This window comes from Cottoperca gobio, chromosome 8, assembly GCF_900634415.1.
Source record: "Cottoperca gobio chromosome 8, fCotGob3.1, whole genome shotgun sequence".
NCBI classification, from domain to species: domain Eukaryota; kingdom Metazoa; phylum Chordata; class Actinopteri; order Perciformes; family Bovichtidae; genus Cottoperca; species Cottoperca gobio.
The window spans coordinates 6,401,233-6,418,648 of NC_041362.1; the positions used below are offsets into that span (position 1 = coordinate 6,401,233).

Below are 17,416 nucleotides of genomic sequence, written 5' to 3' on the forward strand. Positions count from 1 at the left end.
AATATGCACATTTTTGCAAAAGAAACATCTATTTAAAAAAAAAAATACATTTGTGTCTTTCACAGCTCCTTCGGCAACTTTTGTGTGAAGATGAACGACGAAACTCTGGTAAACCTCGATGTGGATTTGTCTGAAGATGAGACACAAAGGATGCTTCATCACATTAACCAGCTTGATGAACTCAGGTAAACATTAGCAAACCATGGAATGCTAAGACGCTGAACATGGTAAACATTATACCTGCCAAACATCAGCATGTTGGCATTGTCATTGTGAGCATGTTAGCATGCTGACGTTAGCATTTAGCTCAAAGAATGGCTGTGCCTAAGTATAGCTTCAAAGGACTCGTTTCTGAGTGGATTCTTGGGTTATGTTTCTTGTCCAGCAGGAGTTAATACTTCAGTATCATTTATTAAATATGAAATATTGTAACCACATTGTATTGCTTCTTGTAGCCTCCTAATGTGTGTTACAAAAAAAACAAACAGATGCCACATCCAATATTTTCATACTGAATTTTAAGCTAACATGCTAACCTTATTGAGATGCGTCAGCTTATGAGGTCTTTACTCATTCTCTCTTTGTCAGGATGAACAAGAACTTCCGGATGGTGTTCTTGTTTCAGGGCGAACCCTGTTCTGGCTTCATCGATGAGTTCAGTAAGCGACAACCCAAGATGCTGCAGTGTCTTAAAGAGCTGGAGGAGAATGCTGTTCAGTTAGACAGGATGCATAAGGGTTCAAAGATCTCCAGTGTGGCCGGCAGCTCGGTGGGGGCAGCTGGAGGTGTGCTTTCCATCATTGGCTTGGCGTTAATTCCTGTAACAGCTGGAGCGTCTTTAATTCTGACAATGACTGGGGTCGGGCTGGGAATTACCAGCGGCGTCAACAGTGCTGTCACCACCGCCACAGAGATTGGAGTAAACCATAAACATCAAAAGAAAGCCAGAGAAGTCTTCCAGAGCTTCATGGAGGATGTGCAGTTTTTCCAGGATTGTCTGGAGAAGGTCACCAAAAGCAAGCTAGATGTTGTTCTGGGAGTTGGCAAGGTGCTCTGTAGATCTGGTGCTATTGTAAAGGGTATTGATTCACTTGTTGATGCATCCTCCGCTATTAAGATGTTAAAAAGTGAAGAGCTGGCTGTAAATGCTGGCAAAGTGGCAGTGCAGGAAGGAAAGGTATTGCGTAACATCCCCAAGGTTGCGTCAGATATCCCAGATATTGGACAGGCAGCAGTCAAAGGGCCTCTTGCCCTCTCCAAGTCAGCCAGGGCCGGTCTCATCGGGCTCAATGCTCTCTTCCTTGGCATGGATATCTTCTTCATCTGTAAAGATAGCATCAGTCTGGCTAAAGGCAGCGAGACTGAAGTCTCACAGTTCATCAGAGCCAGAGCTGCACTCTGGAGCTCAGAGGTGGACTCATGGCAGATGGTCCATGACTTCCTAAGCAAAGGTGTGCAGACATCAGAGGAAAACAAAGCTGTCCTGGAGAAACCATTTTATCCAGAGAGGGAGATGAAGAAACAAAAACCGGAAGAGAAAGATGTTTGTGTAATACAGTAGTGAACACTGAACACAGACAATTACTGCCTTAGTGGCAACAATCACAATGTGCCTTATTTCCAACTGTTTAACACTGTTGTTCTTTGAGGAATTCTTAATTAGCTGAAATTCTCATGACATAGACTGAACCTGTTTCTAAATGCATTGGAGGTGTAATTTAGTAATACATTTGAATGTAATGTAATGTAAGAGTTGCAATTACTGCCATATGAAAATGTTATGCAAAATACATTCTGTACAATCTGTAGGTATAATTCTACCTGCACATTTTTCTTGCACTGTTTATATTTGATTCTGTTAATTGCAATGATAGATATATAGATAAGTATTTGGATGCTTATAATTTGCAGGATTTACTTTTCAACTCCACCTTTTATATTTTATTTATGTACTCTCTTGTAATGATAATACCTGCAGCTCAGCACAGCTGGATGTCAGTCAAAGTAAGGTGCGCTGAGGGAAGTCTTTTGCATTCATTTGATCATTTATATTTCATAGTTATTAACACCAGTTTAAGAACTTTTTACATGACAACAGACAGCAAACTTGAACACTATAGACCAGGGGTGCCAAAACCGGCCCGACACACACACTGTCCTTCATCCAGCTCCAGCACCTTGCATGCTCGTCATGGTCGGAAAACCCTATTCGGGGGGCCGGATCTCTCATGTACCCATGTTGCTACTTCCCCAATTTGTGATTAAACACCTTTATTAGGAATATGCATCATGTGAGCAAATATAATCTGAGATAATAAAGCCTTTAAAATTAGATTTTAACACAGAATCTTAAGATTTGCGGTAACACTTCACTTTTACCTGCTGTATTTAGCATCTTAGCAAATTTCAGCGTAAGATTCATAGTCCTAGTCCTAAACCTTTCTTCTTAACCCTTGTGTTGTGTTGACATTAGCATGGACATTTACTTGCTCATTGTTTTTGTTAAAACCTATTATCATATGAGAAGCACACACCTGTTGGTTGACGATGTATGTTGGGGGACATCATGGGTCATAATGTGAAATATTGACATAGTCTTTGAACATTTTGAATGAACCATATACGTTTACCTGTACTAAGAGTTTTTATTGTTCATACCGATATGCCACTTCTTATACATATCTGAGGTCCTTAACAGTTTATATTTCTGACACTAATTGTTTAACTTGTTCACATTGCACTTTATTGATGCTCTTTATTTTCTATATTTTGTTATATTTGCACTCTTTGTTACTGCAACAGCACAACAGTTTCCCAAGGGATGAATACAGTTCAATCTGGATTTATCTTTTTTACTTTAATGTATCCCCACTTCCTAATTTAAGTCTTTCTTTCTTTCCTGTCTTCATATCACCCCAATGTCTTTCTTTTTTAATTTATCTTTCCTTTGTTTCTTCTGCTTTCATTCTTTCTTTTGCACATCATTCCTTTCTTCCTGTCTTCATATTACATGTGTTACATTTTTCTTTCTGTTTTTCTTTCTTTCCTTTCTTTCTTTGTCTTCATGTCATATTTCCCTGATTTATTTTTCCCCCTTTTTTTTCCCCCGACAGTTTTTGAAGGCAGCATCTTGAAATCACAAGTTGTGCTGCCGCTTCAGGCTTTCCAACGCAACACTATCGCTATCATGCAGTTTCACCTTTGAGTTGAACTTTTCCTGCCAAGCCTTGAATATGATTTGTACAGAGATGGGTGTGGTACTTCAACCTGGTGATGTGGAGAAAGGAAAACGAAACCCAACGGCGTCGGCTGCTTGTCAACATTCTTCAACAAGTAGGCTGAAGTTAGAGGTTTTAGCAGATTCACAACAGCTAACACGCAGATAGTACGTTGAGGAACTGAAGACACACCGAGAGGAGCAACATGTCTGCTGCAAGGTAAATAAGTTGTATCTTATAAGTAGAGAAGTAAGCAACTCTGTCTCTGTGCTAGTCTTTGTCTTTCTACTTTGTGTAGTTGCTCTGTATCTCTAGTCTTTGTCGTTCTACTTTGTGTAGTTGCTCTGTATCTCTAGTCTTTGTCTTTCTACTTTGTGTAGTTGCTCTGTATCTCTAGTCTTTGTCTTTCTACTTTGTGTAGTTGCTCTGTATCTCTAGTCTTTGTCTTTCTACTTTGTGTAGTTGCTCTGTATCTCTAGTCTTTGTCGTTCTACTTTGTGTAGTTGCTCTCAGGTCAAAAACTACAGCTCGACTTCCGTATTTAGTTCCCGCTGGAGATAAAAAAGAGGCTCTCTGACTTCTGTTTTAAGCTTTAAAATGAGATCCAGATCGACCCTCCTCTGCACAGATATTATACTACATGCACACTACATGCTGTTCTGCTGTTTCAAAATGCCTTACTAATGTTATACGTGCTTTAATTACAAGTAACTGTAGCCTCAGTATGCTGCGAAGGAAACAACTAATTTGGCAGATACTCGATATTAAAATAGGGCCGGGCAATATATCGATATTGTGATATGAGACTAGATGTTAGATTATGTGATAAATTGTCTTTTCTTGGTTTTAAAGGGTGCACTACAGTAAAGTGATGTCATTTTCTGAACTTACCAGAATGTTGTAGCTGTTATATTATCTCATTATATCCACATTACCGATGATTATTTATCAAAATAAAATCTCATTTTGGAAATATTTTGTGAAAGCCCCAATGGTTAACCCTACAGCATCGTTGCAATATCGATTTTTGAGGTAATTTGGTCAAAAATATTGTGATATTTCATTTTCTCTATATCACCCAGTCTTATTAAGAGAATTTGATAAAGTAAAAAAAAAACGTGAGACTAACTTCACAACAACAGTTCAGTTTCATTTAGTTTTGAAATCTCACAAACTGGATGATGTTTTGTGTTACAGAAAGGAACTCCAGGAGGCCTTGTGCTGCTACACCGCAGATACCCTCATCTACATCGACACCGTGAGAGAATTTGTCGAGTGGAGCCCTAAGTGGATGCTGAAGAGGGAGACAGAGTTGATCATGATAATGGACATTAAAGACAGGGCTGACAACATTGACCTAGACATCAGTCATGTTACCCAGTCAGACAACAGAGCTACGGCCTTTTGGCAATATATGAGAAGCAAGGTAACCCAGGTGACTGCAGACAGCAGGCGTACAGAGCTGGAGAAGGAGCTGGCTGCTGTGCTGAAGACCACTCTGGAAGGCCTGGAGAAGCTTAACTGCTTCCTGGATGCAGTGGAGAGTTTGGCGGTCACCTCACTTCATGTGTTCATGGAGAAGGACCAGGTGTTACATCTGCCAGAAGGGATCAGCCCTGAACATGTTCAGGTTGTCATCACTGCTGCACGGAAAATCTGCCAGCACCTAATCGAGTTTAAGAGAGATGTAAACGTCTTCTTCCTCCCCAAACTTCAGAATGTGGAAGTGCTGGCATATCAGCTGGACAAATACATAAAGACCACCCAGAAAATCTGTGAGACGTTAGAGAAAAGGTAAAGGGACATGTCTGTAAAATAATATGCACATTTTTGCAAAAGAAACATCTATTTAAAAAAAAAATACATTTGTGTCTTTCACAGCTCCTTCGGCAACTTTTGCGTGAAGATGAACGACGAAACTCTGGTAAACCTCGATGTGGATTTGTCTGAAGATGAGACACAAAGGATGCTTCATCACATTAACCAGCTTGATGAACTCAGGTAAACATTAGCAAACCATGGAATGCTAAGACGCTGAACATGGTAAACATTATACCTGCCAAACATCAGCATGTTGGCATTGTCATTGTGAGCATGTTAGCATGCTGACGTTAGCATTTAGCTCAAAGAATGGCTGTGCCTAAGTATAGCTTCAAAGGACTCGTTTCTGAGTGGATTCTTGGGTTATGTTTCTTGTCCAGCAGGAGTTAATACTTCAGTATCATTTATTAAATATGAAATATTGTAACCACATTGTATTGCTTCTTGTAGCCTCCTAATGTGTGTTACAAAAAAAACAAACAGATGCCACATCCAATATTTTCATACTGAATTTTAAGCTAACATGCTAACCTTATTGAGATGCGTCAGCTTATGAGGTCTTTACTCATTCTCTCTTTGTCAGGATGAACAAGAACTTCCGGATGGTGTTCTTGTTTCAGGGCGAACCCTGTTCTGGCTTCATCGATGAGTTCAGTAAGCGACAACCCAAGATGCTGCAGTGTCTTAAAGAGCTGGAGGAGAATGCTGTTCAGTTAGACAGGATGCATAAGGGTTCAAAGATCTCCAGTGTGGCCGGCAGCTCGGTGGGGGCAGCTGGAGGTGTGCTTTCCATCATTGGCTTGGCGTTAATTCCTGTAACAGCTGGAGCGTCTTTAATTCTGACAATGACTGGGGTCGGGCTGGGAATTACCAGCGGCGTCAACAGTGCTGTCACCACCGCCACAGAGATTGGAGTAAACCATAAACATCAAAAGAAAGCCAGAGAAGTCTTCCAGAGCTTCATGGAGGATGTGCAGTTTTTCCAGGATTGTCTGGAGAAGGTCACCAAAAGCAAGCTAGATGTTGTTCTGGGAGTTGGCAAGGTGCTCTGTAGATCTGGTGCTATTGTAAAGGGTATTGATTCACTTGTTGATGCATCCTCCGCTATTAAGATGTTAAAAAGTGAAGAGCTGGCTGTAAATGCTGGCAAAGTGGCAGTGCAGGAAGGAAAGGTATTGCGTAACATCCCCAAGGTTGCGTCAGATATCCCAGATATTGGACAGGCAGCAGTCAAAGGGCCTCTTGCCCTCTCCAAGTCAGCCAGGGCCGGTCTCATCGGGCTCAATGCTCTCTTCCTTGGCATGGATATCTTCTTCATCTGTAAAGATAGCATCAGTCTGGCTAAAGGCAGCGAGACTGAAGTCTCACAGTTCATCAGAGCCAGAGCTGCACTCTGGAGCTCAGAGGTGGACTCATGGCAGATGGTCCATGACTTCCTAAGCAAAGGTGTGCAGACATCAGAGGAAAACAAAGCTGTCCTGGAGAAACCATTTTATCCAGAGAGGGAGATGAAGAAACAAAAACCGGAAGAGAAAGATGTTTGTGTAATACAGTAGTGAACACTGAACACAGACAATTACTGCCTTAGTGGCAACAATCACAATGTGCCTTATTTCCAACTGTTTAACACTGTTGTTCTTTGAGGAATTCTTAATTAGCTGAAATTCTCATGACATAGACTGAACCTGTTTCTAAATGCATTGGAGGTGTAATTTAGTAATACATTTGAATGTAATGTAATGTAAGAGTTGCAATTACTGCCATATGAAAATGTTATGCAAAATACATTCTGTACAATCTGTAGGTATAATTCTACCTGCACATTTTTCTTGCACTGTTTATATTTGATTCTGTTAATTGCAATGATAGATATATAGATAAGTATTTGGATGCTTATAATTTGCAGGATTTACTTTTCAACTCCACCTTTTATATTTTATTTATGTAATCTCTTGTAATGATAATACCTGCAGCTCAGCACAGCTGGATGTCAGTCAAAGTAAGGTGCACTGAGGGAAGTCTTTTGCATTCATTTGATCATTTATATTTCACAGTTATTAACACCAGTTTAAGAACTTTTTACATGACAACAGACAGCAAACTTGAACACTATAGACCAGGGGTGCCAAAACCGGCCCACCTGAGGGTCCAATCCGGCGCGCGGGATGACTTTGCAAAGTGTAAAAATTACAGAGAAGACATTAACTACAATTGTTCAATAAAAGCAACTGCTATTTCAAATGTTTCCTCTAAATATTTTGTGCCTTTGTAGATACACTGTAATGCACATGTGTAAATGATAAACATCATAATCAACAGCATAATATTGTTGAAATTGCACTTATTTTTCTTAAGAAATGTTAGGTTGTTCATACATAATGTTTTGTAAAAAGATAGTTAATTAACATTTTAAGAATTATTATTTTTTTGCACTAAAACAAAGGGAAAAATGTGGAGTTGTCATTATTTATTGGTTATTATGTTATAATTTTACAGGTCCGGCCCACTAGAGATCAAATTGGGCTGTATAACTAAAATTAGTTTGACACCCCTGCTATAGACTGTATGTGGAAGCAGCCACAGCAACTCAGTCAAGAACATGGAACTACCTTGTTAGTTAAGGAAGAGAGAGGGAAGTGGGTAAATAGTTTCTTTCTTAAATGTTCTTCTAAGTTTGTTTCAGTTTATTTTGCATTTTTATTTAATATGTATTAGGCAATGTTCATTTGTGATTTCTATATAGAAATATTAGTAGGCTTAAATTGTGAATATATTTCTTACATTTATTCTGGGAATGTGTATGCGCCTATATAATAATGACCAATATCGATGTTACTGTTATTTGTCTCTAATAATGAGTTGTACATCAATGTGACCACTAGAGGGCAGGAAACAACGCCTCCTAGTGCTGCGCTCCATGGTGTCGAGAAAGACAGCGCTCCATACTTTCAAAAGAGTGGTGTTTCTACTATTCTGTTTACCACCAAAAGCATTCACAAAGCAAAGTATTTTCAGCAAGGCTGTTTATAATGGAGCATGGATTCATACTGTTTAATGTAGATTGATTAAGTTATGTTTTATTTTTGGAGCAGAATATATACATTTATTTTTAATCTATTGTGCAAATACATTGTTTTTATTTAGTGTGCTATGGGCCCATACCTTTAGAATTGTATGACAAAATTGAGCTCCAACAGTTTATTTTTATTTTGCGCTACTATTATTTTTACTCTGTATCTACTGTGCTCCTATACATAAAAAATAAAATTGAAAAAACGACATGCTTGACCCTTTTTCCCCTCCTGACCTCCTCCCCGCCGGGCGGTCCCAACACTGTGAGCGAACGCCCTGGATTTCTGGAACGCTTGGAGACAGCCAATCAGGTCGACTCCCTGCTACGTTAGCACAGCTCAGGCAAAACAACAGCCCGTCTCAATTTGTTTCCTGTTAGCATTAGCATTCGCAGCATAGCCACTGATCAAACTGAACGTGTACAATGTCAAATTAACGAAAGTCTTTATACGTGGTTGATACAATCTTGGTGTGGCGTTAGTGTACGTTTCAAGGGAGAGCTAATCGGAGCTGTGACGCGGTGTTAGCTGCCAAGCTGCTAGCTAACTGTAGCTAGCATCAGCAGAGAAAGATGGGGTCCATCCTAAGTCGCAGAATCGCTGGTGTTGAGGATATCGATATCCAGGCCAACTCGGCCTATCGATTTCCCCCGAAATCTGGTAAGTGATCGACAGTGTTTTGTTGATGGAATTCAGATTTCCCTTAAAACGTATCTACTAAAGCAAGAATAAACATTGAGGCTCCGAGCATTCATTAGCTAACGTCAATTAGGCTAATTATTGTTTATTTGCTGTTGATTAACATCAGCTCGTATACACGGTTAGATAATGATTGGAAACATGTATGAGCCTATTGAAATGTGACTGTGGGTCACACGTTATTCAGAAAACCTTGTCATTTATACAGGACCTTGTACTACTTGCATGGATTGTTAGGTTAAAGAAAGTTGGTTTATTGTTATTACAACATCGTGATCATAATGCATCCAATGCATTGTATGCCCAACTCTAAATGGACAGACTTCGTCAAGTGTTTTATCCACATTAAATTGATGCTAAGAGCTGAGGCTGACATCCAGAGACAGGACACCCATGTCAACAAATGATTTACAGCTTCCATAAAAACGATCTCAAAGGCACATTTTCTTGATCGTGTTGCATTTCAAAGCTATTTAAACTAAGTACTCATTAGTGTTACTTGCTTATTACACTTTCACTTTATTATTAAGACGAAGTTAGGCATGTCAATGTCAGACCAAACACCTGACTCAGTTTTAAACCCATAAGAAACACCACTTATTTTCTTTCAGCTGCTCATGTATTCTCAGTAAACACCTATAAGGACTGACATGGTGATAACAAGGTTGTTCATTTTAAGTTTACGTTCTGGTTTAGGGGTGGTTACATTGATTACAATTAAACACAAATCTTGTTTAAATAGACATTTGAATGATCATGTTTATACAAAATTGGCAATTGAACTTCACAGTGGCATGTTGTGTGACTTGCTGATGTACCTCAGTTGTAGGTATTAATTCCATTTACTAGAACGAGCAACTATTAACTTTCCTTGTCTCATCTGAATTATAGACATACATGACATGCAACAAATAGCCAAGAAGAGAACCTGAAATTCTAATGTTATCACTTCCAGTCTAAAGTTGTTTTGGGGTTTAAGTGTGAGGCTACTTTACCCCTTCCTCGGAAATGACTGCATTATTAAACATGAGTCCAAACATGTTGCTCATGAGTCATATTACACTTCAGACAACAATTGGTACAGCTAAACCATTTTATATTTTACAGACCGATCATTGGAAGCAACTGTATATAAATCAGTGTCACTATATTTTGTTGCTCACAGTGACTCTATTATTCATTTTTCTTTTGTCCTCAGGGAATTATTTTGCGAGCCACTTCTTCATGGGGGGAGAGAAATTCGACACACCACATCCAGAGGGATACCTTTTTGGAGAAAACACGGACCTCAATTTTCTTGGAAATAGGCCAGTGCAGGTGAAAACTGATGTTTCTTTATCATCTGAGAATAGCTTAAAAAGCTACAATAAATAAACACATTGTACATTTCTTGTCAGTAATAGGACCATGTTGATCATTTCAAATCTAATATCATCCATATTGCTGTTATTTCCCTAGTTCCCATATGTGACGCCTGCACCCCACGAGCCTGTGAAAACCCTGAGGAGTCTCGTAAACATTAGAAAGGACTCTCTGCGTTTGGTCAGGTAAGGATAATGAGGTAACACTACGATACAAATCCCGGTTTAAAAAAAAAGTAAACGACTGTTTTAAGGAAAAAGTTTCCATTGTGCCGACCTAAAGTTTGTCAAACCTCTTGGTTGTAGATACAAAGACGACTCTGACACGCCGGTGGAGGAAGGTGGGAAACCAAAGGTTCAGTATGGTGTGGAGTTCACCTTTGATGCTGATGCTCGCGTGGCCATCACACTCTACTGCCAAGCATTTGAGGAGTTCTCCAATGGGATGGCAGTGTAAGAATATTAATATCGAAACTCCTTTTTTTTATGGCGCTGACTCAGAAAAAGCTTTACCTCTTAGAAGCACAAAAGGTGACCTGCTATAGTTTAATAAAAATGACTAAATCGGACTCTTATCTAGTCTTTTATTATTTAAATTTAAATGTCACACCTGAATCGTTCCTGAAACCAACATGGGGCACATGCATCTGTCTAAGGGAGGTTGTTCAGACTCAAAGCATATACACAGATGAATGTAACTGACAGCAGCATCATGTTACTCGTGCCAGAGACATTTAAACTCTGTTTTATTGGTAGTGAGATTCGAGCCTTAGAGCACAAAGACTAGAATAGATATGGTCGGTCCTTAGCAACCTCCAGTCGCCATGGATACCGCTGATGAGACTTAGAAGAAGATGAAAGTAATAGTTGTTACTGAAGTTATTGTGTTACTATGAGAGGAGATACTGCTACTGTTGTGCTGTCCAGTGTTTCTTCATTACGTGTTTGTACAGGGACACTAATGCACATATTGAGTCCTTAAAGATAACGGCTTTCCTTACTGCTAAATGTCTAAGTGTCAACTTCAGCTGTTGCCCAGTTCTAAAAGCAGAGTGCACCGTCTATCCAGGATTCCTTCATCCTCCTGCACACCGATCAGTTTCCTCTGTAACATACTGTGTGCAGGTACAATCCAAAGAATCCCTCGCTGGTCTCTGAAACTGTGCATTACAAGCGAGGGGTGAGCCAGCAGTTCTCCATGCCGTCTTTCAAAATAGATTTCAGCGAGTGGAAAGAGGAAGATGTGAGTATCTGCAGCAGTTGGTGGAGTTTGTTACCGTATCACACATCACAGCAACACTTTGTCTGCATTGGTGTTTGTTTGTGTCTGTAAACATCCTGCAGGTGTACATCAGTGCATCAACACAACCTTTGACTTGTTACACTCATGGATGCATGTCTTTGTTTATACCCGTGGTGACTCATTGGATATTTAAATATATGCGTCTCCTTCCCTTGAAGCTGAACTTTGACCTCGACCGAGGAGTGTTTCCCATGGTAATCCAAGCTGTCGTTGATGAAGGGGACGGTAGGTTAACAACACAGTCGTATGGAAACTGCACTAAGAATGTCGGCGTTGGCAGTTTAATTGTGAGCTACACATTTAGGTCGACTTTAGTATTAACCAGAATACTGTTTATTCTTTTCAAGATTGCCTCGGACATGCTCATGTGCTGTTGGCAGCCTTTGAAAGAGTACGTACACATTTAAATAAACGATTTATTCTGTGTAACAAGTGTTTGAGCTAAAACCTTTTCTTCGTCTCCTTCAGCACGTCGACGGCAGTTTCTCCATCAAGCCTCTGAAGCAGAAGCAGATTGTAGGTTTATGAATGTTTTTATTTCAGTTATTATTAATCAGCAGATCATCAAGTGGAACGTATAGTGTAGTAACACATTGCTGTTTTTAAACACCTTAAATCCAAGTCATTAAATGATGCTCGTGTCGTTGATGCGACACAGGATGTTACGCAGATCATCAGTGGCCCTAAAACTCATCTGCAGCTTTGGAGAAAACTAAGACACAGAAATGTGTGCCGAGACCGCCGGGAGTCTGTGCAACAATAACGCACATCTGTGAAGTAGACGTTAAATGTAACATTAAGACTGTAAACAACATTCAACAGTGAAACACATGAATTACTTTTGTGCATCACTGCGCACATCCTTCTCTAAAATAACTGGAGAGAAGATGCGTTTAGCTTTCCACCGCCCTCAGACCTCGTTGTGTTCGTGTGCATTGGTTTTTGAAGGATAATTTGTGTTTCTGTATCTTCTCAGGTGGACCGTGTGAGCTACCTTTTACAGGAGATCTATGGGATTGAGAACAAAAACAACCAAGAAACCAAGGTTTCATTGACAATATTCCCGTATACATGAATCACAGTGCTGTAAAAGTATTTTATTTGCGACTTACGATTTGATTTTGTTTCCTCTTTCCAGCCATCAGATGATGAGAACAGTGACAACAGCAACGAGTGTGTAGTCTGTCTGTCTGACCTGCGAGACACACTCATCCTGCCCTGCAGACATCTGTGTCTCTGCAACTCCTGCGCAGACACTCTGCGTTACCAGGCCAACAACTGTCCCATCTGCAGGCTGCGTAAGAAGTGTTACATTATTTAAATAAAGTTCTGCTCTTTAAGGTGTTTTATTGAATCTATTTGAAGAGAAGTCAAACGTGTTTTAATTTGAGCGTGTGTTTGTCGCACCAGCCTTCAGAGCCTTGCTGCAGATCAGAGCTGTGAGGAAAAAGCCCGGAGCTCTTTCCCCCGTGTCCTTCAGCCCTGTTCTGGCTCAGACTATGGACCATGACGAGCACTCAGTAAGTCTCATGTGCACCTGAGTATAATCAGATAACTTGGCTAAGAAGCGCAGCAACATAAAGGGGAAACGGAGCATGAATTTGGGCTGCATAAAAACATTGCATGGGGTCCATTCCTATCTCACATGTTTCAAAGTGATAAAAAATCCAAAAGGAATAATGTGATCTAGATTTATACCAACTTTTATTGAGCAGCACGTTGGTATGTTGTGGCTAAAGCAGCACCTCCGTGTAATGATCTGCCTGCAGCTGCTTCACAGTTAGAGCCTTGTAGCTTCCAAGATGAAAGCTAGGCACGAGGAGTGACAGGCCAGAGATGTAAAGGAAATGTTGCATTAGCCACTAAAAGCTCATTTATTGCTCCGCAAAAGACGGTTAAAAATCCATTTAGATTATTTCTCATACACAGCTTTGTAAGGCAAAGCAACTATTTGGGGTGCATGTTTACCGTATGTCAGTGCAGGCTGACGGCTTCAGCTCTGACACCTACACTGGCAACAGGCATCTTTGAAAGTGTTTGTTATGAATATTTAGCCATTTCTTTATTAGCTGTGCATTGTTACCACCGGTCCTTGTCCATGCCTCTTTGCAGAGCACAGACTCGGTTCCTCCCGGCTTTGAACCCATCTCGCTGTTGGAGGCTCTGAACGGTCTGTGCTCAGTGTCTCCTGCTGTCCCATCTGCCCCCCTCTACGAAGACATCAACTTCTCAGGGGGTCCGGGCGGTGACGGCCGACAGCTGAGCTCCCCGGAGCATTTAAGTGATGGGAGTCTGCAGAAAGGCAAAGTCAGCAAGTCGCCTGACAGGTATGTTCACACGTACATGCAAAAACATTACTGTTAAATCTCAGGAGAGGAAAGCAGATAATATGTTTGTATATGTAACATTAATCCCAAAAAACACTTTGCATTAGGCTTGGTCAGTCATCACAGTTACACTGCAACACCTTTTATACAAGGATGAGGTGTTCAGCTACAACATGAGTCCTTTACTGTGGCTGCTGCAGAGTTTCTTCCATACGGGACAGTTTAGTTATGATGTGATTGTAGAATGCAGCTCCTACATGCTGCTGGGCTGAAGCTGTTACAACATCTGGAGATCATTTCTTTTGAAAGGTAGAGGTGTAAATCAGTCCATGTAAGTAGCTGCAATTAATTCATTGTGTTGCTGTGTCCGCCCCCTGCAGCACCCTGAGGTCTCCATCCTCTCCCATCCAGGAAGAAGATGAGGAGAAGCTGTCCGAGATGTCTGATGCTCAGCCACACACGCTGCTGTCCAGCAGCCCCGCCCCCACTGACGTGAGCCGCCTCTGCACCAGCTGACATTTAAATTTGAACTCTGCTGCAAACTAAAAGCTTTTGTTCCTTCTTCCAGGCCACAGCCGCAGAGGATGTGGCAGAATCCCTCTCTCCAGATGATGGTGAGTTTCCTCACTCGGCAGTCTGTGAACACTTAATAATGTGACACCGGTAAAGATGTTTTGGCTCGGAGGGTTTAATTAATTGGCATTTACTCTCCTGGGTGATCCAGAGGACCGGATGCATTCTGGAGGAGACATCCTACAGGACTGCAGCAGCGAACACAGCAGCTTGACCAAAACAGAGAGCGACCCAGCGGGCGACTTGTCTCTGCAAGGTGAGAAATTCTCTGCCAGGAACAGAGAAGAAATATCAGACTGTCAAAAAATAATATTCAAGCCCCTGCAAACAGGAAAGAAGCAGAATACGTACTCTGTATGAAAACGTATGCGTAAAGCCATGTACAGTATTCAGCGGTACTTCCTGATGACGAGCATTAACTGTCGCTCTTACAATGAATTTGCTACAAATCATCTGGTTCTTGCTTATTTTTTACTTTAACATTTCTCTTCTTAAATCCAAGACTGAAGGCTGTGACTCCCTGTGCTCTGCATCTAACCTGTGTGCTCTTGTGCTTCTCTGTTTCCTAACACACTCCTCTTCTGTTCCCTGACATCCTGTCCCTTCGTACCGCCTCACTTTGGGCAGCTCTAGGTCCTGATTCCTGCTCTATTGGTATGGCCGAATAACTCTGGTATGTAGGCTTTCCTGTCTGCTCTGCTTTTCTGTGGCCCAATCCCAAAGTCCACTCTCAAGGACTTTGAGGCGGGTTTTTCGCTAAGTCTGCTGTCCCTCTGTCAAATGTGCATGAGGGCTCTCTCACAGACATTTTGAGCCTTTTATGCACAATTTCCGTTAGTCTGCATTCCTGCAGACTTGGCCTGAGGGGATCACCCACAATTCATGGCGTTTTAAGCTAAACACGGGGTTACCAGGGAAAGCCCGGAGTCGGTATTAAAAAACGGTAAACGAGGAGGCATGGCACATAGGTGTTCAGCCTATCAGCTCTCACTCAACGTCATCTATCACACCGCTAGACAAACACAAGACCCTGCGGGGTTTATAAAGGGACTTTCCCGTGATAGGCCTATCTTATCAAGAATGAGCGCTGTTTTGTATTTTTGTAGCGGTCTGTCGGGAGACTTCACTTTGAGCCGTGTTGATTACCCGTTGCTTCTTCCTCTCCAGGGTCATCAGAGTCAACAGAAAGCCTGAAAAGTCAGAGCACAAATTGCTCCAGCCAGCCCCTCCTGTGTCCCACGAGCAGCCTTCATATGGAAGATGAGCACCTCGACCACTGACTGATCCAGCCTTTACCCTCCCATCCATCAGGAGAGATGTTTGCATTACAAGGATCATCCAGTCTCTCTATTCCTCCCCCCACCCCCTCCCCAAGCCCAGTCTTCTGCTTCAGTGATCAGAGCCAGCAACGGCCCCGACAGGAAGTCCACCAGGACGAGGGAGGACTCTGTTTATTCCATCAATTGCTCTTGACATTAGAAACCAAATGTGGCTCCTGGAAAGATGTTCTTGGTACATTACTCTATGACTGATGTTTAAAAAAAGAAAAGAAAAAAAAAAGATATTGTTTCCCCAGCTTTGAAAACATTTCATTAACTGTCAGATGGTGTTCAGTCGTGTGTCTCGGCCAGAGTTGTGGTCTAGTAATGTGGATTCCAGAGACGTTTCACTACCTGTCATGGTGGTTTTAAGCACACTTACCGTAAATTAACTCTGTCTCAAATGTTTAACACTAAATTCAGAAGAATTTATAAATACAGTGTGTGTCTAGATATTGTATTCATCAGTGAAATACATTAATGACGTGAGAACTTATTTTTACAGTAATTGTGTGATTTGGGTTACGATCAGAAATTTGACAACATATTACGTATTTATCTGTGCGTCCATTTGAAGTGATTTTGTACTCTGACAAAATCGTTTATAATCCATTCCTTATAGCAAGAGTTTATGATGAGATGAGTTTAAGTTGTCTGCAGTCTTAAACATATACATGTCACTTTTTGTTATTATTTCTAACGATGTGATATCTATGTATCATAACTGTACTAGAATCCTGTGTACTTACAAAATGTATACTTGCATACTACATAGAAGAAAAAAGATCCTTATATTGAAATAATGGAACTAACAGCTAAACTCAAAGATAGCTAAAGCCTGCAACAAGCATAGATGCTCCAGCTACATGTATGCCGACTCACTTTGGCACAGTAAGTGTGCTTGTCGTAGATGTGGCAGATCTCTGTACAGTCTTTTCGTGGCAATGCCAGTGTCTGCTTATGTGATGTCGCTGCAACAAAAAAAAAAAAGGGGTCCGGTGTTTGTGTGGCTGCAACACTTTGACATAATTTGGTCCTGTGTGTGTGTGTAGCGCCATGCATATAGATCTATGTGCCTTGAATTAATATGGCTGCCTGCTTGTTGCATTGGACATTAGTGTTCTTAGAAATGCTACAATATACAAACGTTGTCAGACCGTAGACAGGATTTTTGATGCTAATGTACAGAGCCTCTTTTTCTATCGCAAACCTGGACAAATGTATCTCGTTATTGTTTATTGCAATATGAAATTCAACTGTTTGTTTACTATGTTATAGCCATGTATCAATTATGCATTTAATCTTAATATTTAGGTTCAAGCGGATTCTATTAATGTACGTTTGATTGGCAGGAACACCATTCAATGCAATAAGTGCAAACTTTGCATTTTAATAATTGGGCTAGGATTTGCATGTGAATTTGTAGAGGCTTAAACCTCGCACTGCTTTTATGTAACATGGTTGATTTGTCTTTCCCCACTCCTCCTCTGTGCCATTTCAACTTGACACTGTGCCTTCCTGTTCCTGTTCTGACCACTACCTGGTATCCAGGATAACTCCACAGCAGGTGGTTTGTGGCTCTCTGTAAACTCAATACCTGTCTTTCCTCGTGTGTATAGAAGCATGTGTATAACAATAAAGAACAGATTAAACATTTGAACTAGCAGTAGTTGTTCTGATCCGTCACAATACTTATTTACTCCTGAGAATACGTATATACTTTA

The 17,416-nt window shown here is 40.9% G+C and overlaps 3 protein-coding genes across 4 annotated transcripts; all 3 read left to right on the forward strand.

Annotated features, from left to right (window-relative positions):
* Positions 1–69: 69 nt before the first annotated feature.
* LOC115012664 (apolipoprotein L3-like) lies at positions 70–2,332 on the forward strand. Its single transcript, XM_029438385.1, has 2 exons — positions 70–185; positions 589–2,332. Exons 1-2 carry the CDS (start codon positions 91–93, stop codon positions 1,559–1,561), a joined length of 1,068 nt encoding a protein of 355 aa, XP_029294245.1. The 5' UTR covers positions 70–90; the 3' UTR covers positions 1,562–2,332.
* Positions 2,333–2,485: 153 nt separating this feature from the next.
* Positions 2,486–7,280, forward strand: LOC115012663 (uncharacterized). The gene is made up of 4 exons (XM_029438384.1): positions 2,486–3,437; positions 4,416–5,012; positions 5,100–5,219; positions 5,623–7,280. Exons 1-4 carry the CDS (start codon positions 3,424–3,426, stop codon positions 6,593–6,595), a joined length of 1,704 nt encoding a protein of 567 aa, XP_029294244.1. The 5' UTR covers positions 2,486–3,423; the 3' UTR covers positions 6,596–7,280.
* A 1,090-nt stretch (positions 7,281–8,370) lies between these two features.
* Positions 8,371–17,352, forward strand: mgrn1b (mahogunin, ring finger 1b). Of its 2 annotated transcripts, XM_029438239.1 has the most exons (17): positions 8,371–8,770; positions 10,008–10,126; positions 10,268–10,356; positions 10,477–10,623; positions 11,296–11,413; positions 11,632–11,698; positions 11,821–11,864; positions 11,942–11,989; positions 12,450–12,518; positions 12,612–12,771; positions 12,884–12,993; positions 13,586–13,800; positions 14,181–14,292; positions 14,369–14,414; positions 14,525–14,629; positions 15,001–15,046; positions 15,541–17,352. In XM_029438239.1, exons 1-16 carry the CDS (start codon positions 8,683–8,685, stop codon positions 15,039–15,041), a joined length of 1,578 nt encoding a protein of 525 aa, XP_029294099.1. In that variant the 5' UTR covers positions 8,371–8,682; the 3' UTR covers positions 15,042–15,046; positions 15,541–17,352. The 2 variants fall into 2 exon arrangements, with proteins under 2 accessions (XP_029294099.1, XP_029294098.1); XM_029438238.1 differs by lacking the exon at positions 15,001–15,046 and having other exon boundaries at positions 8,373–8,770.
* The last annotated feature ends 64 nt before the right edge of the window (positions 17,353–17,416 follow it).